The sequence below is a fragment of the Pleurotus ostreatus genome (assembly GCF_014466165.1).
Source record: "Pleurotus ostreatus strain PC9 chromosome Unknown scaffold_5, whole genome shotgun sequence".
NCBI lineage: Eukaryota > Fungi > Basidiomycota > Agaricomycetes > Agaricales > Pleurotaceae > Pleurotus > Pleurotus ostreatus.
This window is the reverse complement of record NW_023503160.1, coordinates 997,228-1,021,542: the sequence shown is the minus strand read 5'-3', so window position 1 is coordinate 1,021,542 and position 24,315 is coordinate 997,228. Positions and strand designations below refer to the sequence as shown.

The following is a 24,315-nucleotide window of genomic DNA, read 5'->3' as shown; positions in this document are numbered from 1 at the left end:
CTCGGACATGGGATACATGCCAGTCAACCTTAGTCAAACTTGTGTCACGGATGACCATAGGTGGAGGAAGACCCTGTGCGACGAACGCTGCAGATATGATATAGTGGAACTGTGTAATTGGGTGACGAGATTAGGATACGATTATAACGTACCAATAAAAACCAGTATGGTAGATTGTATACATGCATCAAGTAGACAAATATATTGCGATGTGTTAATGTACGGTCAGAATCAGAATCGTCATTCACGCAGATTTCGCGGATCGAGGGCGCGCAAAGCGCGCCTTGAGGGAGCCGAAGCCGAAGCCCCTCCCTTCCCGGATCCGGAAAATATATGACAGGAAGTATATGCTCACGAACTACAAAAACAACCCATGTGAACACCACGTACAGGCCCCATCATCAAAGCAACGACTCACATTGAAAACAATGAACGCGAGCATGATCCCAAAGTTCCTCCACCTGTGGCCGTACGTGATGTTGAAGCCCGAGAACAGGAACTCATCGGTGGAGGCGAATGCGCAAAACCTGCAGCCAGAGGAAGCGTCCGGGAACTCGAGGTAGCCACCAGCGTTGGAGATGTACTGCTGGAAGAACTGACTGCAGGTCTGGCCGGCTGGAGGGTTGACGGTCACATATTCGATTTCCGAGCAAACGATGGCGCTTCGGCCAAGGGCTGTAGTTCAAAGAAGAAGTGAATCAGAGTCAAGACAGGAACATTTCGCTGACTGACCTTGACCAAGTATACCTTCAATGTAATAGGTAAATGGAGAAAGGTGGTACCTGTGTAGTGCATTAGCAAGAGAATACACGGAAGTCCCGAAGACATACATCCATTGCCACCAGCCAAGTAAGCGGTATGGCTGAAGGACCCCACAGAACGTTACCACGAAGCTGTACAAAAAGCTAAACAAGATCGCCCCTAACTCAGGGGACGGCACCATGGACGCGATAGCTTGGCCGAAGGTCGTATAATATAAGGGGAAAATAACAACCAGCATGAGGAAGGTGTATCCAGCACGGTCGCTGGGGAAGCCGACGGTCCAATACCAGCAGAAGAAGTATGTGGCCGAGCCGGCGATGTTCCAAGGTATTTCGGCGAGCACTTGCGAAGTGATGAGCGCTGTCCAGCTGTACATTCTCGTTGGCCTCTCGCGGATTTCGTACACATTACGCATGGCGATGAACGCTGACTGCAACTGATTGGAAAGAGGCGCGGAAAGGATAGTACCCAAGAACATGGCCTATGCACGAGGTTAGTGAGTTTTCGGGTGCTGCAGTGCGACTAGCTTACGAAAAGTTTGTTCTGTGTTCCTTGCTGGGAGTTTTTGGCTTTGAAAAAAGTGAACTACGATATGTAAATTCACACGTCAATGAATATGGGAGAGCAAAAGACGCACTCCAATGAAGAGCCCAGCCGAAATGTTCAAAATGAATTTGGCCATAAGGTAGGTGGGGTCACGCCAATGGTTCCGTAAGTCGCGACGAAGGAGTTCTTTAGTTTGAGACATCCAGGAGGTCGCAAATTTGGCATTAACAGTGGCCTCGACGGCACCTTTACGTCTACCCTCCGCATGGATGTCTTCGATTTGCTTCTGCACTTCCCGGGCTTCAGGGGACTTCTCCCAGATGGCATGCCAATCCTGATCGGCCGTAGCGCTCGCGCCAGCCCCGATCACATCCAACATGAACTCGGCGCTGAAAACGAAAAATATTCTTCGTAAAACGCTCTCGCAGATATGTACGAGGAATGATGCTCACGGGTTTTCCTCGTCACTGCATTTCCGCGACCCGTTCCTTTCAAAGTAGTTGATCAAAGTGATAGCTCTTTGACCAACGTCACCGAAGTATACCGTCTGCCCGCCCTTGCGGAGTAACAGCAGGCGGTCGAATACTTGGAAGAGCTCTGCTGATGGCTAAACGGACGTCAATGATCTGTACTCCTCTACCAAGCTGTAATGAATACCTGATGGATCCTAGGGAAGGAAATTAGGCGAAGGGACAAACTGTGTTTGGATAGCAACTTACGTGCACAAAATGGCTTGTCCATGGTCTGCTAAATCACGGAGAAAAGCCATAATTGCCCAGGCACTTTGAGAATCTAGACCAGACGTGGGCTCGTCGAGGAAAAGCAGTAGCTTGGGCTGATGAGCATAGTTATAAGCACATACTCAATACTCAGAAGTATGGAACGGCGTACCTTCGCAGCCAACTCCACTGCAATTGTAGTTCGCTTGCGATGCTCAATACCCAGTGAACCGACGGAAGCGTCGGCGACCGCCGATAAGCCGCACATTTTAATGCATGTTTCGACACTTCCGGATGATGAGCATCCGATGATTAGAGAAGAAGGACAACAGGCTCACTAAGCTTCTTTCTCTGACAGTGGCACGGAAGCAGGCTGCCTGAGCTTCGCTGAGAAAAGGAGGGCTTCACGAACGGTGTCCGTAGGAACGTGGGTATCCAGCTGCTGACAGTATCCTGTTTGCGCCTGAAAATCTGCAGGCGGAGGGTGTCCATTGACAAATTCGTGGCCCGTAACTACGCCCATAGAGATTCGTTTGGCGAGAACATTAAGCAAGGTAGTCTGCATAACATATAAGTATACTTCAAAGACGAATGTTGATAGAACATACCTTTCCGGCTCCCGATTCGCCCATCAACGCCGTGAGCTTGCCTGGAGCAACATATCCCGAGACATCATCCAACAATTTTCGAGTGCCTTCCTTCTTCACGGGTACCGTATAACTGAGATTTTGCCAAGAAAATATATGTTTCATCTCCTCAGCTTTGGCGAAGCCACGTTTGCTTTCTTCTGTCGTCGAGGGTGCAATGCCACTGGTATTGCCGTTTGACTTTTTATTCTTCTCCTCGTCATCGCCTTTCGCGATGTTAGAGGCCCCTTCAGTGCCCCGCTTGAAAAGGACGACGGAGGTATCCGTCGAAAGAGCGGTGTTAAATTCGGAGAAGACGAGCAGTGCAATGATGAAAACAATCCCGAAGGCTAGGATGATACCAAAGTTCTACCCATCGAAAGGTTTAATGAGCGGTTATTTACATCAATCGAAGACGCGACTCACCATCCAGGTGTGCGAGTACGAGTATCCATACGACAATGCAACGAACACGTTTCCATTGACGGTGTTTTGCCCCGCAACCGCACCGACTGTAGCACACACTTGGTTATCAATTGATATATTTTCATAGCCGGGTCCTTGCGGCACAAGGTTTGCACATCGCCCATTCAAAGTGCGAAATTCGTTGGACAACACGACTTCAAACCCATAGCGAAGAGGCTAGAGTCGAAGAAAACACAATCAGATCGTGTACGTAGGATTGACATGGATGATCTCGATAAGGGGACTTACGTTGATGTAGGTAATCCACCTTAGAGCGCCAATCATAGACGACTTCGGGAGAGTGTAACCGCTATAGGCCGAGGTTGAGTCTAGTGTAGTAAGGGCATCGAGTATGACGCTCACGTATAGATGACAAGCCCAAGCAAAACGATACCTGTATGAATGGTGAGCACAAAGCCGCTTCACACACACGAGCGACTCACCAGAAACAGAGTGCGCTGTCGCCTGGGACTTGAAGGCTGCAGCGATAGCTCTGAACCAGGCTTTCATCGTCAACGCCATGATGACTAGGAACAGATAAAACACACTGCCAAAAACTATCAGCAAACAATTCCTCTTTTCGGCGTTGCGCTATATTATGCGACGCGACTCACAAGAATTGGCCGGCGGACGTTTGCAATCCAACAATAAAATACAGGAGAATCGAAAAGATCCCAGTAGTGAGGAGTGTGATAGGCAGGTCGACGATGGTGAGGGCGACGGCTTCGATGAAGGGGTGGTACAATGCAGCCTTCTGGTGCCTTGAGACGATGGGCCGTTGCTGGAAGAGAGCAGAAAGCTCGGCAAGACTTGTAAGAGCGGAGAACAGAAGGGCGCTATTGATGGAAGGATTAAGAAGTCAGCATCCAAATTCAATGGACCTTTACAGTGTGCGACTGGACGCACAAGAAGAGGACACCACCACGCGAAAAGTATGCATCTGTCGATTCAGGGATGTTGAGGAACACGGTGCCAACGATGATACCTTGGAACACAAAAGTCCTGTGCGACGTCAGAACACTAAGAAGCAACTATGTATAGTGAAGGTTGCACGTACGCGAGATTCATTATAGTAGCCGTCTTGTTCCCCATCAAAATCTGCACGCGCCTAACCATAACCGCGCGAACCTGCATAGGGATGGAGATCGTGTACGGGCTAGGAGTAAATGCGTGAGCACAGATCACCTCCATGATATAGGTTAAATCACCTTGTCTTCCTAGCAGTCTTCGCACGTTCCAGCCTCGCACTTTCCTTATACGCCTCCGCCCTCTGACTGGATCCCACATACTCCCGGTCGTACGAGTTCATATCCTCCACATTTATCGCACCAAGTTCCGACTTCCTGAAGTACTCCGCGAACTCCTCTGGCGTCCGGGGCTGATTCGTCACGCCCGCTCTCGGTATCCGGCCCTTCGCATCAGTAACAGCAACGAGGAAATCAGGGGTCGTCTGTCTGTCAGCGGGCCCGTACCCCATATCGATGAAGTACTGCCGCGCGCGGTTGGCTGGGCCGAAGTACGCCATGCGGCCTTCGTCGATGACGCAGACTTTGTCGAAGAGCTGGTAGAGGTTCTCGCTGGCTTGGTAGATGGAGACTATGGTGGTGGTTTTCACGATATCGGTCATAATACGGAGAGCGCGTCCGAACTCGAGGGCAGTTGAGGAATCGAGGCCGCGCGTGGAGCTAAGAGCGGAAACACGTTAGTTAACTTTGACAGAAAACGGGAGCGTACACTCACTTGTCCCAAGCATTGAGACGACTACGCATCATCATAGCCTCCGCTATCGACACACGCTTCTTCTCCCCACCACTAACACCCCGGATCGCATTATTTCCCACATACGTATCGAGGGTGTGCCTGAGCCCCAGCACCGTCGTCGACAGCGCTGTCATGAACTGTGCATGTTCCTCGCGCGTACCCGCGGGTCTGGATTGGGGCGTGCGCGTTGTGGCAGCAAAGTGGAGCGTCTGCGCGACGGTGAGGGTGGGGAAGTGGACGTCGTCTTCGGGGCAGTATTGGACGTCACCGCGGTAGTGCTTGGCGACTTGCGCGGGTGAGAGGGAGTCGTAGTGCACGTCGCCGTAGACGTGATGGAACTCGCCGCGTTGGTTGGCCAGGCTTTTGAGGAGTGTGCTGCATCCCGAGCCTGGGCGGCCCAGTACCACTACGTACAACCAAAATTATGAGGATGGCGACTAGTTATCGGATTCAGAAACTTACGAAGCATTTCTCCAGGACGAACCACTCCTTCAAATCCACTGAGAATATCCTTCAAAGGCGGGTGCCGTGCGGTTTGAATTCTCTCGATCATCAGGAAGGGGTTCAGTACGCTGCCTAACGTAGGTAGGTGGGATGCAGACGCGCCGATGCCGACTACGCGTAAATCCCTGAACAGGACGCCAAGCTGGCGCCTCGTGATACCCGCCTCCTCGGACCTGCATATTTCGTCAATTTCACATCCAAACATAACAAGAATGCAGCGCACTTTGCAACAATAATCCTCGCCGTATTCTCCAAATCAAGTGGCCCCTCTGCCAGCGTCAACAACGTCGTGTCGGCTTGACGCGAGGCTTCTGCAGCCTCCTTATTCTCCTGTCTCCTCCGCGATTTCTCGGTTAGAGAACGCCGTAATTGATTAAGCCCGGGGCGATCGAAGAAGTCTACATCGACATGAGAGACACTGCGACACCGCCTACGGTGGCCGCGGTAGTGGTGTACATGTTCGTGGTGAGGGTGTTCAGGGGGAGTAGGAGTGTCTGCAGTGTGGAGCTCGGTAGGGGTACTGGGAGTTGGGATCTCTGGCACAGTGGGATCTTCGTTTTCTTCATACAATGAGTCTAGGTGCGCACGACTATCGCGCGCCTGAGTTTGATCTCGGTCTTGATCCTGAGGATGCATAGTGCCATTGGCCTGCATCTCAGCGTTTGGTAAGGGCGAGTACGATAGATGAAACAGAAAGCAATTGAGAGAGATTACCCCCGCCCCGAGGATAATTTATACTCGCTGCAGGAGGTCACGGTTGTCGCGCTGCACTTCCGTCCTCCGTACAGTCAGCACTTTCGCCTAAGCCACGACGGGCCGAAGGGGTTGTAATGACTTTACTGTTATTGCGCGTTGATAGAGAGAACCGCCTTTGAGTAGGAGGTCGGTGGATGCTCCTATTGAGACGACATGAGGGTTGAGAGGGAGTGCGACGGATGCATGGGGTTGTTTGAGTTGGGCTGGGCGGAGATATCCATTTCTGGCACTCCCGTCGATCGGTGATCGAGTTTCGGAGACCCTTCGATTTTTGCGACGTGATGGTGAAGACAGTCTGCCATTCTCTATCCGGAGTCTATGGAGTTTTAGGACGCATGCTATACATCCAAAGTACGACCACAAAGAGAATTTACCTCGAAGAACGCAGGGACCTACCGGTACAGTCATACTCGTCACGTCAGCGCAAAGGCAAACTGATGCGTAGTAGGGAGTCCGGCCGACAACGGACAAGAAAGTGCCAGTGTGGTGCATGGTCTGGATCTCGTGCCTTCTCCTGCTTGTGCCACGCACGCGAGACTAGACTTGCTGTGTTTCGAGGATGATTGGAACTTAATGGCTCGTATGACTGGGCGGGGCGTCGACGTAGGAGTCCGAAATGAACGGCAAAACAGGCGTATGTAGGTATGTATTGAGCCTCGATACAATTGTTGCGGAACCAATATTCTCGCGACGTCGAGTGTGCGTCGCCACCATTCCGCACTATTCCGCAGCGGGCAATAACATGTATTTCATCGACAGCGGCACCCCCGTCCGTCTGAAAGGTACATTGGGTTCGACACATGGCGATTTTGAGCACCCTGAACCCTGCCCTCATGCCTTTCCCTTAGTTTTCCAAAAATACCGCCAATCTAGTCTCTGCGTAGTCTGGACCGTGGATAGACTAGTCTTGGTGGGTGGACGTGCCACTGAAGGATGCTCGAACGAAGCAGACATGATTTGGCGACGAATTGTAGTGAATAGGTGAGAAAACGATATGCGCGCTATGCTGGACGGCGCTGCGAAGTTTGTTATGCGAAGGGTGGCTCGAAGGTCACGTGTAGTGCACTCCTGCAGCTCCTATATATCTTCTCCCCCTCATACTGACGGACAACGGACACGAGAAGACACGAGGTTAAATATCAAAGAAAAGCATAGAAGTAATGACCAAACCTTCAGGATCGGAAATGGGCGGTCAATATCAACATCGATGTTAACCTTATACTATACTATACATTGAGAGTGCATTACTTTAACGTCGCCACGCTGTTACTGTACAGGTATTTGATTATGGGTATTCCATCAGTACATCAACACATCATTGAAATTGCTTGAGTGTCCGAGTGCGTACATAGTCCGACCTCTGTGTTCTCGGTCCCCAATACCAAAACCGACACCATACCCAGAAAGACACCCTACCCTATCACTATCACCCTGAATCGAGACAGAGCAAGCACCCGGTGCGCCGGGGCTTGGACGTTCCGTGTCCACCTACCAGATCGCACGCAGGCACGTAAGCGGGCATCCGCGAGCGTGTAGAATTTAGGCAGATTAGGACACGTCCATCGGCACGGACATCATATCCTCCCGCCTCAGGCGCCTGCGTCCCTCGTCCCATTTCCGCAGATATTCCCCCACCCTCTCCCCAAACACGTAGATGTTCTCCCCTCCTCCCTCCTCTTCCTGCCCTCCACCGCCGCCTTTCCCATTACACCTCAGCCCATCAACGAGCTTGCTCACGCCCTTGTCCTTCCGCTGCTCCCACGGCTTCACGTCGACGCTCTCGCAGTAGTCGAGACATATGAGGAGGATGCCGAAGGAGTACGCGTCTGCGAGGAGCGGGTCCTGGCACTCCGCGCGCAGGATCTCGGGAGCGGAGAAGGGGCGCGTACCTGGGTGGATCTGCTCGATGCGCGTGCTGGTGGTTTGTGTGGGGGTTGTTGGGGTGAGGAGATTAGATGTAGAAGATGAAGCGGAGTTGTGGTTCTGATTGTGGGTGTGGTGGTTGGGGTTTGACGAGGATGACTGGGGGAGATACGCAAATGGATCAACGGGCTCCTCCTCGGGGCTTTTGAATATGGAATCACTCGCAACACTCCGCCCGAAATCTAACAGCTTGATCGTATCGCTCGAATGGGTGACTTGGACGTTCAGCAGGCTGAGATCGCCGTGGCTCAGCCCGTAGCTGTGCAGATGCGTGAGGCCGTCGAGAAGTTGGTTGTGGTAGTCGATCTTCTTGTGAGGGGTAAGGAACGGGCGGTGGATGACGACGTCGTACAGCGTCCTTCCGTCGATGAACTCGAGGACCATCCCAACGTTCTCGAGCGAGCCTAGAAACGCGCAGATGTTCCTGTGGCGGTGGAGGGTCGTGTACACACGCAATTCAGCTAGAAATTGAACGGTGACATCGGAGGCGTTGGACTGCATCTCGCCGTTGATCTCGAGCTGGACGACGTCGGGCTTTTTTACGATGCATTTGAAGAGCTCGGAGGCGGAGCCCTGGGCGAAGGGGGAGAGGGCGGCTGTAGGGTTCGGGGGCGCGCAGTAGGCGGTGGGGGTGGGGAAGGAGAAGATGGAGGTGGGGTGGCGCGGGGGGTTGTAGATGGGCGGGGAGGGCGGGGGCGTTATTGCCTGGAGTTGGGTGATCTGGGAGCGGAGGGTGAGGTCGGAGGGGTATGTGCTCCGCGGATGCTGTGAATGGGAGTGCGAATGGGAGTGGGAGAGTGAGTGGGAGAGCGCATGGGGGTGGGGAAGTGGATGCGGGCGCGCTTGGGCGGGATGGGCGGAATCCGGGGGCGGCTGGGGTATGGGATCGTCCTGATCCATCTCCACTAGAGACAAATCCAATTATGTTGTGATCTGACATGAGGCCGAGAAACAAACTGACCCATCCACCAGTTCTTCTTAGAAGTGAGCGTGATCCGTTTTACGTGCATCGCTGCGAGCTGGCGCGGGTCTGAAAGGTGGTAGCCGTCCATGTTGGCGGGAGACAGCATCGCGAAGAAGCAACGCTGTGGACGCGATCTCAGACAACGATTCGCTTGGCATTCTATTCTTGGGAACGGCGCTTAGGCGTACTTCCAGGCTAGGGGAAATGATATATATTGTACATGAATTGTATATTAGTAGACTATAGTCGCGCCGATATTCTGTCTCCTGGTAAAGAACTCCGCGGTCCACGAACACATTCCAACCCGGAAACAAAGCCTTCCCATCGGTCTTGAGATACTATAGGAGCAGAGACATACGGCTCTACACCAGTATCATCAAGCCACCTATCCAGGATCGGTAGCGCCTCCCGTAACGCCTCATCCTCCTTCGTAAACTGCAGCTCGGATGAAATTCCCATATTCTCGCTATACCACGCCTCGTCGAGTCTCACTGTAGACCAAAGGTATAGATCGGTGATGCGTTTATCCAGCGGTATTGCGGCACTGATGGCAGCGTCGTAAGCCATTCTGTGGCCGATGCTTTGCACGATCTTCTCGGCGCGAGGGAGGAGGTGGCGGGAATATTCTTCACTGCGGTGGTCGCCAGCACGGGCGAGAATTTTTTGACAGTGAGAGAGGAGCCCCAGTTCGTGCGAGGCGAGAAGACTGTCTGGTTGGACTGGGGGTGGTAATTCATATCTCTCAAGCACCAATTCTGAGGCAAGACCTAAAAAGAAACAATGCACCAGAGGTATTTTCATCCTGACTGAACGGTATATGACAAGGGCCGCAGCACTCACGGATAGACAGTCCCAATATGTCACCCTCAGCTATAGCAATACCCCTCATCTCCGCCTAATGCAAACTTATTTTAGAATGGTCACAGGACGGAAAGGGGAACAACCGTACATGTTGCGTACATATCTGGTTGTAGTCAAACAACCCTTGAGCACCACATCGCTCTGACAGCGCTAGGTGCGCCGCTTGCGAATGCTGGACGGCAATCGCCTTGAACGCCGCCGCCACTCCATGGCGCACCCTCGGGTCCTCACTCTCATCGCTAAACAGCGCCGTGGCGACGTTCCAAAACTCCTTCAACACGAACGACTGACATAACGCGATGAGTATCGGCGCTTGCTGCGTTTTGAAAGAGATTATCGGCACGCGCGTGGTGAGGCCATCGAAGCTACGATGGGTGGTGCTGTGGACGGTGCGACGTTGGCTGTATCGACCTGCGATGAAGGCGGCAATCTGCAAGGCAGGGATGGCGATGGAGCCGAGTCCGAGTGATCCTGCGGCGACTCTCCAGATCGATTGGAGGAATTCGAGGCGATGGTTATATGACGGGTCGGTACTTCCAAGAATGGCGTTGTCGGGTAAATGCATACCGTCGAAATAGGTCAAGGAATGCCGGATATGGGAGGCGCTTCGCCGTGGGGGCAATAACCTGCCACCATCATGAAGTGAGAACTACGAGTGGGACGACGACGAAGGCATAGTGACTTGCCTACATGTTATGCCAGGCATCATAGACGTCCCGTCGGAGAGCTGGACGACAAACGGCTTGATGCCGCAAAACTCTCCCTCGAGAGACATCAACCGCGCGAATACGACAGCAAAGCAAGGTATTCCGCAAGGGTACGTAGGCGGCATGAATCTTGAACACAACAGATGATACAAATTAGATGATCAATGGAAGCGTGTACACGGACACTCACTTAGCTGCACCAGGATGGGGTGTGCATAACTCGAAGCCTCCTTCGGGAAGCATGGTAGCCGTAGTTTCGATATTCAGGGCGTCGAGGCCGTGGTCGAGCTCTGTCAAACAGAATTGACCGCTACACACCCGGTCAACATTCAAACGTTATGGTCATTGCGCATTACAGTATATGCGGAACTCACGAAACGTCGAACCGAAGCATGCTTTGAAGCAGATGGCGATGGTGGGGTTGCTCGTCGACGTACCGCGCTATGGTCCCAGCGGCGAGATTGAGTTGAATGGTCATCAGAGTGGTTGCGGCGCCGTCAAGACAGGTGATGGGGTCGACGTGGACGCTCCAAAACTTGGGCGTGCAAAGCTTGATGTCGTCTTCCGCCAGACCTAATCAGACATCCGATGTCATTAAGATGTAACTGAGAAACCAGTGGAGAACGGCGTACCATACGCGTGCGTTATGTACTTCGCTCGCAACATAGATACGGCTGCTTGCTCCCCCGGAGGAAGGTGCTGCGTCGATGATCTGAAGACTGGCAGCGCAGGTAGTTTCCGAATGCAGTCAACGTCGCGATCATCGTGTTTAGCACTGCCTTGCGTATGAGTAGACATCGTGAAGGTGTGGGAGTTCGTGGCTTCATGAGCTCTTCGTATGAGTGCCTATAAATATGATGATTACGTGTAAGCCGTCCTACACCCGTCCTGCACCCTCGACCAAATCTCGACTGTCCCTCTGAAAATTTTCAACACCGAAACAGTGTAACATCTTGTAACATGCAATCATGATCCAACCCTGGAGATTTGCGTTTTTGCCAGACCGCCGCTTCGTCATTGGTCACCTTTGGCTACGTAGCGCCGCTTGAACCCCGTGTCGGTTGATATCTCGTATCGAGCTTTGATCGAGCCTGCTAATCTCCTCGACTTCGGTCGCGTTTCGGTCCCGTTGGTCATTAATATTCACTGGTCGGCTCGCTGTCAGATCTCTCCTCAGAAAGTACTGGCTTCAGTTCGCTTCCTTGATTGTCAGATTATCATGCGCTCCTAGGCTAGGCATGTTTCGCAAAATACCGAGTAGACGAAGTTACGATGACAGAAATGCGGCCTAAAACAGGGGACGGTTGTAATAGCAGGGGAGTCGAGGGGTCGTGTAGGCGGGCAGGCGAGGATCGTTTGTTCCGGTGACTAGGGTCGAGACTTGAGCTTGTGGTATCGAGAGGTGGTACAGGGTTTAGTCTCACTACGATGCGAAGAGTACCCTTGTTTATCACCCTAAAAATCAAGGTCGTGTGGAAGTTGGAAGAAAATCAGTCGACTTCCAAGGTTGCGAGGGTTGCGACGCCCCACTACCACGGCGGAAGAACGCGTCGCGTCGCGACCGTAATGAGACGCGCCCACGTGACTGACAATGGTGGCTGTGCTGGATTTCTGAGTGGATTGGAGAATCCCAATATATAAACCCGCCGTGCTTTGCCATCACGATACAACTTCTTTCTTCTCGTCCTCAGTTCATCGCCTCATCGCTAGGTCGGAGCTATGATGCCGAAGACTATCTAGCAGCCGGCCCCAGTCGCCCTTAGACAGCCTGTTGTTCATCGCATCGGCATGGCCAGAGACCCCCGGCGTGGTTGAGAGCCAGATTCTAGGGACCTACGAGCGCGGTGTTGTCACAGACCTGTTATCGAGTGTAACCGGCAATTGCGGCGCGGCACGTTGGTGGTATAGATCCAGGCGGCAAGGTTCGGGAGGGCAATGCCAGTCGACGGGGTTGTTGCCAGAATGGTTCCCGTCGTTGTTTGATTCTACCCAGCGCTCGCCAGTGGCCTGTGGTACCCGGGTATAGAGTAGCCGTTGACATTGCCTTGACGTAAAGCGCCTGGTCCAGTAGGATTCGTTGGAGTCGGATGCAAGCGTCTGTGCGTGATGCAACCCGACCGTCAAGCTCTCCTGGCCGGGCTGATATCAGCGTCGCCGGCCAACGCGTGATGTTTTGGATAGGCGGGGCCATGTCCCCGGTGAGTTACACCCTCTTCCCCTTGGGCGGAATAGCTTTGTCGTCTAATATAGGACCAAAGTTTTGGGATGTCCCATATGTGCATTGTAGCCGAGTAGCCGTTGGTAGCGTAAGACTCCCTTGAACGAACGCAGAGACACTGTGATCCGCCTGCCGAGAAGACGATGGACGGCGCATGCGAGACGGCAAGTTACTGAGAACCGACGATGCAAATGTCAATTAGGGACAAGCAGAGAGTGTCAAAGTCCAAAACGCGTAGAATGTACCCAATCTCGGTTTGAGAGTTCTGCCAAACACGATTCTAGCGATGATCCAGTGTTGTATGTCGAATATGCTGAGATGTGGCGGAGCATGGGAACTCTCCAGATACGAAGAAAACCCGCAGTTGAGCTTCAAAGAGTTTTAGCAGTCAAGTATGCCTGCCGATTTTCCGGTGAATGAAGTCTTCTCAGGCCGTCTTGTGAGTTTCACGGCGACGCGACGACGTTGACAACGAACCGTCGGAACGTCAGGAAGGCATCAGGATTTTGCGGCAAATTGACGGAACACCGGCGCCGGGGGCGAGATAGCCGCCCGACGTCCGTTTACTTCGGGTGAGCGCCCCGCTGCGATTGGCTGATGGGCGTTCTGTGCCTCATGCCACTGCCACAGCTGAACCAATGATCTCCCTCACCGCCAGACATCTCGATTCTCGAAGCTGCCATCGCCGAAGACGGCAACAAGTTCTCGGATCCCGTGCATCGTGCTTGCTTCGTGCACAACGATTACTGGTTATATTCTGTTGAGTCCGGACTAGCTCCCCAGACCCCATGGGGAGAATACAGCCATCATTTCCGGGATCTTTCATCGTTTCAATCGCTTCTGCTGCTGTACAAGTAGCTGTATGTCTCGCGGCTTGCCCAACATTCCTCTTTACATCACAACAGCTCAGGGCACAGCCAATTCATCGAATTTCGACGCTCGCGGCCCTCCAATTTGTTAGTGGCGTTCTACAACAAATTGATATTGACGTAGCTGATAAAAATTACCCCAGCAATCGCTAGCGGAGGGGCCTTAGAGACCAGACTCACGGCAGGTATTCCCCGCAGTGTGTTTCTGTCTTTTCTTTGGTGAGTTCTATATTAGGCTGGCGGTGTGCTACTCTGACTCTTTCTTTCCTTTCGTCTTTTACTCTAACTCCAACAGAGCGTTTACATACACGCGCTATCCATTCTTTTGACTCCGGATCGTTGTCGATTGCCGTAAGAGCACGCCTGCTGCTCGTCGCCTGGCCTTTTCGCACAAATACACGCAAGCTTGTGCCCAGCGAGGACCCCGCCCATGACGCGATCTTTTTCTCCTCCTTCTACCTCCTACTCTAATGCAAATACCCTGGCACCAAGAAGAATATGGTGCACTCTAATCTTTACATTCGCACTCTTGGCGTGCGCGTTTGGACAATCGACCGAAACGTTCCCGCCACCAGGCCAACCGGCGAAATCGGGCACACCGGGGCAGTTTGAGCTGATTGGGAGCAGTCTCGTGAGCGCGCAACAGGTGTGTAGATCCTCGAGTTCTGAGCCAGTGTGACACTCAAAGTATGTTTGTGATGTTCAGATATTCCTTGGGACAGAGGATAAGGTCTTCTTCGTAGATAAAGTCGAGAACAACCCCGCTCAGATCAATGGCCATCCCGCGTGGGCATCTGGTCAGTCAACTCCCGCCCTCTGACAATGGTGCCAAATAACCAACATGTATGCTACAATGCAACTTAGAATGGGCGACCGGTCCGAACACCCAGCGGCCCATGGACGGCTTGACCAACGCGTTTTGTGCGGTATGTATGCGTTCATCTCCATCTCCATCGGCACCGCTTGACTTACGTGCGGGGTTTGTGCCGTGCTGTGCTATTGTTTTGGTTTGTAGGGCGGGAACGTGCTCGGCAATGGCACATGGCTGAACATTGGCGGCAACCAAGCAGTCACGTATGGCGGAGAGCCTGCCGAAAGCCAGCACGGCGGGGGTGCCTACGATGATCCCGATGGCAGACGATCGTAAGTCCCCCCTTACCTCCCCTTACCTCCTCTTCTCTCCGTCAGTCCTAACGTACTGGTTGATTCCCTTCGATTCCGTGATTTCATCGCCACCGTGTCTGTTACGTATAGAATCCGGTATGTATTTTAATCTGCCTTGACGTGATCAGTCTGTTTGACTTTCGCGGATGCGTACTCTTGCAGCCTCTTAACACCCTGCGATGACGGAAATTGTGATTGGACTCTGGCACGAGATTTGACGACTAATCGGTGGTATCCTACGGTGTAAGTACACTATCTTCTCCGGCTAATCTATTATACCGACCGTATATGCAGCGAAACTCTTGAAGATGGCCACATAATCATCGTGAGTTTCTCTTTTTAGTCGCCGTTGTTCACAGTACCGACTTTGTCTTTTCACTCAGCTGGGCGGCTGCAACGATGGTGGATACGTGAATGACGCGCGTCAAACAAATCCCACCTACGAGTTCTTCCCTTCGCGAGGAAGACCCATCACCTCGCCCATCCTCGTCAACACCCTCCCCGCGAACCTCTACCCACTGACATGGCTCCTCCCCTCCGGCCGCCTGCTCATCCAGTCGAATTGGGCCACCGTGCTGCTGGATTACAAGAAAAATCGTGAGTATGCGCTGCCGGATATCCCTGATGCCGTCCGCACATACCCTGCAAGCGCTGGGACGATTATGCTGCCACTCACGCCAGCGAATAATTGGACGGCGACGATTCTGTTTTGTGGAGGGAGTAATCTGCAGCCTGAGCAGTAAGTCTTTTTTCAACCGTTCTTGATGGGAGTGTGTGCTGACGCTTTTTTTTCGACTCGTAGATGGGTCGCGAATTGGAATATTCCTGAGTTCAAAGCCTCGACGTCGTGTGTCTCCATCTCACCCGACGTATCGAAGCGGTACATCAAGGATGATCCCCTACCGGAAGGCCGTTCAATGGCGAACCTGATCTTCCTTCCCACCGGACAAGTGCTATGCATTAACGGCGCAAGGACCGGAACGGCGGGCTATGGTAATCAGTCATTCGCTATAGGGCAATCTTATGCCGACAACCCGGTGTTTACGCCGACGATCTACGATCCTAATGCCCCTGCGGGACAACGGTGGAACAGGGACGGGCTTGGTTCGAGTAATGTTCCGAGGTTGTACCACTCTTCTGCTGTTCTTCTCCCCGATGGTTCCGTCTTTGTGTCTGGTTCGAACCCCAACAGCGACGTCAACGTAGGCAAGGGAATCAAGTACCCGACAGAATACCGCACGGAGAGGTTCTACCCGCTGTATTACAACGAGCGCCGCCCTCAGCCGGTCGGGCTGCTCAAGCAGATTGGATACGGGGGCGAGTCGTTCAATGTGCACCTTTCCGCGGATGATTTGTTTGGGGACGTCGGAAACGTGAAGAACGCAACTGTCGCTTTGGTCCGGACTGGGTTCTCTACACATGCGATGGTGAGTATCAGTATATATACGGAGAGGGGAATGAATGGCTGACGCTTTCTCAATTGGTAGAACATGGGTCAACGCTATCTACAGCTTGAGTCGACGTATACCGGATATCCCAACGGGTCTGCGGTTCTGCACGTCAGCCAACTCCCACCTAATCCAGCCATCTTCGCTCCTGGCCCCGCGATGCTGCACGTCGTCGTCAAGGGCGTGCCGTCCGTCGGACTCATGGTCATGCTAGGCAATGGGCAGCTTGGGGAGCAGGAGACCAGGGCGATCGGGGATCTGCCCGAGTCCGCGATTTTGGCGGAGGGTGACGAGGGGGCCTCGGAGAGCCATAATGGGAATGGGGCGGTGGGGAGAGGGTGGGATTGGAAGGGGTGGGTGTGGGTGGCATTGTTGGGTGCTGTTTCTCTGTCGGGTTCGTGGTAGGACTCGCTCTTCGCTCTCTTGGATGGATCACCGTGACATTGCATTTTTGCGTGTTTCTCGTTATGACCCCGGGACCTGCTTCGCTGTCATCCGCCCTCGTGCATTCTTCTACAGACTTTGCCTCAACTCATGCCCTCACGTCCGACCCTTATTCCCGCCTACATTTACGCGTTATTCTTTCTACGTCTGCTTCTACGGACTACTTACTCTTACTATTCGTTCGAACTTTGTGTGTACCACGCCGCACATCTTATGATACCCCCTTACCTTTACTACATATGTATATATGTGCTTAATGTTTGTTGTTTCGGTGGACCTAGGACTACAGACCTGGCTTTGGACTTTTGCTAGTATACCTTGTAACAGTATGCGTGTACATACACTCCTTTGGTATCAGTAGTTAGTAGTTTACAGCAAAGACGGAATTCGGAAGTCGATGCTCATCCAACTTCCACATATCTGTCTGCATTCACCTGAGTGTAACCGCAACTCTCAAAAAGTGTGGGCGCTAAAGACGCCAAAACTTCTTGCTCGCGACCGACGCGACAAGTGACAAGTCCGACTCCGTCACTGTCCTCCGACCTCTTTCTGTGCGTTGGAATTGATGGCTACGCTTTCGCTCGTTTCTCCACCCCGTTGTCGGAATCTCCTGCTATCCTCCTTCCATTCCGCTGCGTGTGCAGGAGCGCAACGATCCGTCCAGAGACCTTCTGGAGGATCCTCTCGGGGTGAGTCATTTATCTTATTTTTCATTCCGTTTCCTTGTGTTGTATGATTATGTATATACCTGCTACTGGGGACTTGTGCATGGCGAATGCTGATGCCTGAGTTTGCATAGGGTCATCGAGAACGCGTCTTACGAAGGACCTGCGACCGAATTCGAAAGCTGGTGTTTACCAAGTTGCGAGGGACCGAGACCGAGACCAAGGCCGACCACCATACAAGTCTGAGGCATCCCGTCCGTCGCGACCGCGGCTTACGAAGGACTACCGACCTGATTCGCGTGAACCCACACAACAAGCAGCAAAAGACCGATACCAAGAACGGCACCAGGCCAAACCGGAAGCACCGGGCCCACGTCGATTCGAACGCGACTCGCTACCTCATGTAGGGCGCGTGATACCGAAGGAGGGGGAGAGGGATACGAATCGTCAGTCGCGTCCGCGTACGAGAGAACCCATCCCGAAGCCGCGAGATAAATATGGGTTTAATTGGGATGTTGACTTAGAACAACGGAGGACAAGGTGCGTTTTTAGCTGATTACTCCGTCGTGCTGTCTGAACGGTTCCTAGGACTGATCACAAGGAAGAAGCCTCGTCGCAAAGGGTGAAGGCTGATCCACTGCAGAAGGATTTGCCAACAGAATTTACATCGCCCCCACTGATGCCTGGAATTCTCTCCTGCTTGGAGGGCGCGATCGGGGCCAATGCGCGACCTACTCCCATCCAGTCTCTGAGCTTGAAGTGGTTACTTGAGGATTCAGCACAGCAGACATCGTCTCCCACTACTACCTCCAGCTATAAGCAATTCCTCCTGGCATCCGAAACTGGTTCCGGCAAATCCATCGCCTACCTCCTTCCGGTGCTTCAAGCACTAAAGATGTCCGAGGCGCAATCGCGTTCCGTTCAATCTGGTGAGGAGGAATTACCATTAAATCCCCGAGCTCTGGTCCTGGCCCCAACCCATGAACTCTCGCGGCAGTTATCTACGTTCGCAAAGGCTCTGATACATGATGTCAAATTGCGTATCCTATGTGCTAGTCGTGCTAATACCAAAAACGGTCGACCCACCAGCACCACGGCCAGCAAGATGACGGCCAAGCGCGAGGGGGCCGTTGAAGCATCGGATACACCATCTTCTGAAGTCCAAGTGCAAGAACCGAAGAAGAGTTGGCCAGTGGATATGGTTGTGGGGACGCCCAACAAAATCTTGGACATGGTGAGAGGTAGGGGATGGGATCGGGAGGAGCAGGCCGAGGAGGAAGAAGAGGAGAGTGAACTATGGGAGAGTGAGCATGAGAAGCCTTTGCCCAGAGGCGTAGAGAGATATGGTCGAGGTGCACCGGAGATGGGACTGGCCAACGTTGAATGGGTCGTTATTGACGAAGCGGATGTTCTCATGGGTGAGTTCCTCTGCGTATAGCTGTCACTCTCCCTTGACTAATTTATATACGTATCTAGATCCTGATTTCCAAGAAACGACTCTGAAGATTCTGTCAGATATTTCCGCTGCCCGTGGACGTCCTATCACCCCTGCAGACGAAGACTCCAATGGATCAGTCCCCGCTGTTGAGTATCCTTTCAACCTCGTGCTGACCAGTGCAACCATCCCCTCTGCCCTTGCCACATATCTCGACACACACCTCCCCAAGCTCGTGCGGTTGGTTTCCCCTGGTGTTCACCATCTTCCCAAGACGCTTCAAACCGAGTTCAGCGCCTGGACAGGCGGAAATAAGTATGCCGATATCGAGCATCGTATACGCCGCGTCTGGGCTGAAGATGCTACAACTGGAGGCATCGGTGGCAAGCGTTCAAACCCATTAGGCGAACACGGTCGAACATTGTCCAAGATCCTGGTCTTCTGTAACCAAAATACGAAAGTAGATGCCCTAAGCGAATATCTTTTGTCCAAAGGCATCAAGACTGTCGCGCTTACAAGCCAAGGCTCAGAGAGGAAGAAGGGCTCTAATCATCATCTCGATGGCTTCCTCAGGGTCCCCGCAAGCAAGGAACGCCAGGACTCTTCTAAAGATACTGCCCTTGTCTCTTCGGATCCAGCTCAAATACCACATGTCATGATTACGACCTCTCTTCTATCGCGGGGCCTCGATTTCTCTCCCGATATACGACATATCTTCATTGTTGATGAACCGAGGAACATGGTAGACTTCTTGCACAGGGCTGGACGCTCAGGCCGAGCAGGCGAGCGAGGGAAGGTCGTTATCTTCGGGAAGATGAAAGGCCGCGGTAGCTCAAAGGCCAAGGATGTCAGGCAGAGAGTGAAAGCTTTGAACTGAATGGCAACCGTCGTCCCAGGTGGGGTGGTTTGTCCCTACATTAATCTCTACTCATTTGTCATATTGTATACCTAGCTAGTTCAATGTTGGTTCGCAGCTTCGGTCCAAGAGTGGTCCTCATCAAAAGAGCATTCAATAGTTGCTCCGTCTTAGAGATGGCATATGCTAACATTCAGTAAATGAATAGGTCCATGCTGATCGGACGAGGAGACAGAAAGAATTTACGTCCGCCGTAGCCCAGACATTGAGCAAATACCCTATTTTCCTCGAGAAGAGTTTCTATTTCTAGTGAAGTCATCGATTTACAGCAGCACAGCATTACTTCATCTCCTGTCGGTAAGAGTCTCCACCGAAGACAGTCTCGAAACGATGTTTATCATCACCGCTGGTTCTTTCCAGACCATGCAGCCGCCCGTTGATTTCGCTTTGCGATTGTTCGGTTCCCTACCGCTCATACGTTACTTCTCCACTCGAACTCATACCTGCATAGTCGAGATCCTGTTTTGGTGTCATCACTGTTCGACTGGAGCATTCTACCACCTACCTGCGTTCGGTTCCACGCTTCATCGGCAAACTAACTCCCCCTTGACATTCGGCAATCCGCAGATAACGTCCTGACACTAGCAGGCATTGCAGCGTCCTTACTCCACCACAATAGGGCCCCTTTATCGATTTCTTCGCCGACGAATCATACACGAACGATTGATCATACCGTCGATCAGTATATCGTCGATTCCTTTTGCGATCGAGATCGAGCACACTACGTCCGCTCAAAATGTATAGTCATTGCTGTATCAAGGTCATCTGTGCACTGCCTTGGCGTGTTTAATGGGCACCGGTATCGAATTCCAAGGAACCAACGACACATTGGTGAATGGAAGACAGGATGATTACGCTAGATAGCAACATTGGATTGGTGACGGTCGGTGGTGCACACCGGCCGCTTGCTCTTCTGGGGTGCAAACTCCATACTGCTGCAGGGATGTCTCAGGAACTCTCGCAGTCGTCCGTAGGGGTTCACCGTGGCGTCCTATAAATTGACTCCCTACAGCAATGAACACGACAAGAAACTCCCCACCGCATCTTGACATCGTCAGCACAAGCACAATGGTCCACAACGTATCTTTATCGTCACGCAAGGCTTTGCACAATGTACACCTGCCGTACATGGTCCAACGACCAAAGCCGACTGGCTACAACGTTGCCCTCAAGAATGCTGCTGAAGGCTACGACAAGGCGAGACGAATGTACGTTGCATAGACTTGCCCGTCCGAATACTTTAACTGAGTATCGCGTTGCTTGCTTAGGGTTGCATGGCTCTATGACATTGCAGACTATGAGTCATCTGTTCCCCAAACCTTCAGCCTCCAACAAAAGACCGACAAATACACTTGGGAACTCTCCGACGAATTCCCTCCCCATCTCGCCATCGTTCCCTCTGACCAAGCTGTATCTGCCCCCTCAATCTTCAGCCCGGTGCGCCTGGCACAAACGCTGTTGATTATGAGCAGCCTTTGGTACGATGACCACACCGAGCTTGCCCCAGGCCCCGAGCAAAACACGATGCAGAAGTTAACTGAGTGGAATCAAGAGAGGCATAGAGACCAGGGTTGGATCGTCAAGGACATGTTCAACGCACCGAACATTGGGTTGAGGAATGATTGGTTTACCGACGAGGTTTTTGCCCAGCAATTCTTTACTGGCCCGAATCCAACGACCATCACTCTCGCGAACGATACGTGGGTGTCGGCATTTACCGACGAGGCAAAAGCTCAGAACAACGCCAAGATGCTTGCTCTGTTCGGATCAGCTCCTCCAAACTCATTCTACGTCCAGGACTTCAGCGACTTCCGAGCGCGTATGGGAGCGAAGCCTGATGAGGAGTTGTTCAACGACTCAGATGGTGCTATGCGATATGGTTGCGCAGCGGTCGCGTTGTTCTACCTTACATCGGCGGGGAAGCTCCACCCTTTGGCCATCATCCCCGACTACAAAGGCAGCATGGCCGCCTCAGTCACCATTTTCAACAAACGCACTGATCCGTTGGACATGACTGTGAATCAGGCTAACGATTGGCCATGGCGCTATGCCAAGACATGCGTCCTTTCTTCGGATTGGGCCCTCCACGAGATGATTATCCATCTTAACAATACGCATCTTGTAGAAGAAGCGGTCATCGTGGCGGCACAGCGCAAACTTTCCCCTTCACACATCGTCTTCAGGCTCTTAGAACCACACTGGGTTGTTACGCTATCCCTCAATGCACTTGCGCGCAGCGTCCTCATTCCCGAGGTCATCGTCCCCATAGCTGGCTTCAGCGCACCTCACATTTTCCAATTCATCCGTGGGTCATTTACCAACTTTGACTGGAAGAGCCTCTATGTCCCGGCGGACCTAGAATCCCGCGGTTTCCCAATAGACCAACTTAACAGCCCGAAGTTCCACAATTATGCCTATGCTAGGGACATCAACGACATGTGGACGACGCTGAAGAAGTTTGTGTCGTCCGTTTTGCAGGACGCGCAGTATTACCCGGACGATGCCTCGGTGGCTGCGGATACCCAAATTCAGGCCTGGTGTGATGAGATGCGGTCTGGGATGGGTGCCGGGATGACAAATTTCCCCGAATCAATCACGACGGTGGACGACCTAGTCGACATGGTCACAATGTGCATCCACATCGCGGCGCCTCAGCACACCGCCGTCAACTACCTTCAACAATACTATCAGACCTTCGTACCCAACAAGCCATCAGCACTATTCTCGCCACTCCCGAAGTCGATTGCCCAACTTCAGAAGTACACGGAAAGCGACTTGATGGCAGCTCTCCCTCTCAATGCCAAACGTCAATGGCTACTCATGGCGCAGATCCCATATCTGCTTTCCATGCAAGTCCAGGAGGACGAAAACATTGTGACTTATGCCGCTAACGCATCAACGGATAAGGATCCTATCATCGCGAGCGCTGGTAGGCAGCTGGCTGCCGATTTGAAGAAACTCGCCGCGGTATTTTTGGCAAATAGCTCTCAGTTGGATGACCAGAACACACCATACGACGTCCTTGCACCCGAACAACTTGCAAAGGCAATTGTAATTTGAGAGATATTTACTGCCTCATCCTGTACTACCATGTCGGAATCACGATTGAAACTACACTTTGTACATTAGAAATACGAGAATGACTCATGAGTGCTGGGGCAAGTTCTCCGACAGGCGCTGGCCCCGGCTAACTTAAACTTCCCAAGATGAATTACTCTTCAAACTTCAGCTTGGCCAAACAACTTGAACACGACTCACGACTTCCTCACGACCACCAGCTCTACAAGGCAGAAGTAGGACTTCATGGAAACTGCAATGGCTATATCCTTGCCCACAACTCACCAGCGGTGACTCGTGGCGTGCAAGTTGATGGACATCTACAAAGTGACTCGTCAACGAAACAGAAAAATAAGTGGCTTTGTGGCTCGACCATGTGTTCTAGCCATTGTCTGGTTTGAAACCTTATGTGCCACCCATATTGCCACAGCACTTTATAAGTAGGCCGCGAAAGGCCATTGCCACTTCCTGCATACCTTTCTGTTCATTTGACTATCGATATCCGTTTTCCTAGCCTTTGAAATGGATCGTTTCAAAAAAATATTCAAGAAGTACGTCTAATTCCAATTAAGTGTGCATTTATCGTGTACTGAATGAATGACGGTGAATCTGTATAGGAACTCGACAGCAGACAAAGCCAAGGCGAGGCGCAGGAATATTAGACGATCTCAGTCAATGCCACTTGGAGGCTACTACTACGAAGACGACCCTAAGGCCGTTTATCGCGGCAAGAAACCCTTGGAGGCATCGAAGATCAGGCACATCCCACCGACCGACAGGGACCTTCCGAACAACTACAGAGGCGTCTCTGTTCTCGATATCTCGCAGCTTACCGATGCCCAAAAGGCTAGGGAATGGTGGTATAGAAAACAGGGACAACCAGACACTCCGCAACGGATTGAAATCAGACGCGCTATCGAAGCAGCGTTTCCTCCGGCTCCTTCCCACTCGAAGCCTGCTGTATCCCAAGTCAACCGAGCTTCTCCAGACGATATGGACCACATGCTCGCCAGTGGTGATACTATGAGCCTCGTCAATCCTGATGAAACGGACGACTCAATTTTTGGGAAGAAGCTGAAGGCCGATCTTCGGGCGCGGTACGACAGAGCTTACGGTCCTGTTGAGCGTACGCCAACCGAGTCGGTCCCCAGGCCTAAACTTCGTGGAAGCTATTCCACCATGGACTTGAACTCGAGTGCACGAATGCGACGCGGACCCGCATCGCGCCAACCCGAGGTTCACCATGTCGACAGGCAACCAACCCAGAAATCCCGAAGAGGCGAAACTGGTACCTACGCATCCAAATCCCAGGCCTATCGCGACGGAAGGAACAAGCCCCTCCCAAAGTTACCCACCGATGCCGAACCTCACGTTCGAATGCCCAAGGTTCCATCAAGCACTGATGAGGCGGCCTCGTTTGATAGACTATTCAAAGAATCGCGAAAGGTCGTCAACACCCAGAAGTATCATCCAAATCCGCCTGGCTGGATATAGTGCCTGGATCT

At 52.4% G+C, this 24,315-nt stretch overlaps 6 protein-coding genes across 6 annotated transcripts; 3 read left to right on the top strand and 3 right to left on the bottom strand.

Annotated features, from left to right (window-relative positions):
• Nucleotides 1-244: 244 nt before the first annotated feature.
• PC9H_007329 (uncharacterized protein) lies at nucleotides 245-6,037 on the bottom strand (the record flags this gene model as incomplete). The annotated part of the gene is made up of 23 exons (XM_036776862.1): nucleotides 245-358; nucleotides 419-675; nucleotides 733-782; nucleotides 831-1,243; nucleotides 1,294-1,347; nucleotides 1,400-1,697; nucleotides 1,761-1,915; nucleotides 1,966-1,975; nucleotides 2,028-2,143; nucleotides 2,200-2,314; nucleotides 2,366-2,586; nucleotides 2,636-3,022; nucleotides 3,080-3,295; nucleotides 3,368-3,428; nucleotides 3,482-3,512; nucleotides 3,562-3,665; nucleotides 3,733-3,954; nucleotides 4,025-4,120; nucleotides 4,176-4,274; nucleotides 4,327-4,803; nucleotides 4,859-5,285; nucleotides 5,342-5,556; nucleotides 5,607-6,037. The coding sequence occupies 23 exons, from the start codon at nucleotides 6,035-6,037 to the stop codon at nucleotides 245-247; spliced, it is 4,569 nt and encodes a 1,522-aa protein (XP_036630482.1).
• Nucleotides 6,038-7,687: 1,650 nt separating this feature from the next.
• PC9H_007328 (uncharacterized protein) lies at nucleotides 7,688-9,114 on the bottom strand (the record flags this gene model as incomplete). Its single annotated transcript, XM_036776861.1, has 2 exons — nucleotides 7,688-8,967; nucleotides 9,024-9,114. The coding sequence occupies 2 exons, from the start codon at nucleotides 9,112-9,114 to the stop codon at nucleotides 7,688-7,690; spliced, it is 1,371 nt and encodes a 456-aa protein (XP_036630481.1).
• Nucleotides 9,115-9,266: 152 nt separating this feature from the next.
• Nucleotides 9,267-11,392, bottom strand: PC9H_007327 (uncharacterized protein; the record flags this gene model as incomplete). Its single annotated transcript, XM_036776860.1, has 7 exons — nucleotides 9,267-9,793; nucleotides 9,867-9,921; nucleotides 9,976-10,513; nucleotides 10,556-10,723; nucleotides 10,785-10,904; nucleotides 10,969-11,167; nucleotides 11,227-11,392. 7 exons carry the CDS (start codon nucleotides 11,390-11,392, stop codon nucleotides 9,267-9,269), a joined length of 1,773 nt encoding a protein of 590 aa, XP_036630480.1.
• A 2,719-nt stretch (nucleotides 11,393-14,111) lies between these two features.
• Nucleotides 14,112-19,714, top strand: PC9H_007326 (uncharacterized protein; the record flags this gene model as incomplete). Its single annotated transcript, XM_036776859.1, has 12 exons — nucleotides 14,112-14,327; nucleotides 14,388-14,478; nucleotides 14,546-14,607; nucleotides 14,697-14,824; nucleotides 15,008-15,088; nucleotides 15,140-15,170; nucleotides 15,229-15,584; nucleotides 15,648-16,272; nucleotides 16,333-16,687; nucleotides 17,537-17,942; nucleotides 17,991-18,820; nucleotides 18,879-19,714. The coding sequence occupies 12 exons, from the start codon at nucleotides 14,112-14,114 to the stop codon at nucleotides 19,712-19,714; spliced, it is 4,017 nt and encodes a 1,338-aa protein (XP_036630479.1).
• Nucleotides 19,715-20,767: 1,053 nt separating this feature from the next.
• On the top strand, nucleotides 20,768-22,813 carry PC9H_007325 (uncharacterized protein; the record flags this gene model as incomplete). Its single annotated transcript, XM_036776858.1, has 2 exons — nucleotides 20,768-20,961; nucleotides 21,022-22,813. 2 exons carry the CDS (start codon nucleotides 20,768-20,770, stop codon nucleotides 22,811-22,813), a joined length of 1,986 nt encoding a protein of 661 aa, XP_036630478.1.
• A 519-nt stretch (nucleotides 22,814-23,332) lies between these two features.
• On the top strand, nucleotides 23,333-24,304 carry PC9H_007324 (uncharacterized protein; the record flags this gene model as incomplete). Its single annotated transcript, XM_036776857.1, has 2 exons — nucleotides 23,333-23,361; nucleotides 23,428-24,304. The coding sequence occupies 2 exons, from the start codon at nucleotides 23,333-23,335 to the stop codon at nucleotides 24,302-24,304; spliced, it is 906 nt and encodes a 301-aa protein (XP_036630477.1).
• Nucleotides 24,305-24,315: the final 11 nt, after the last annotated feature.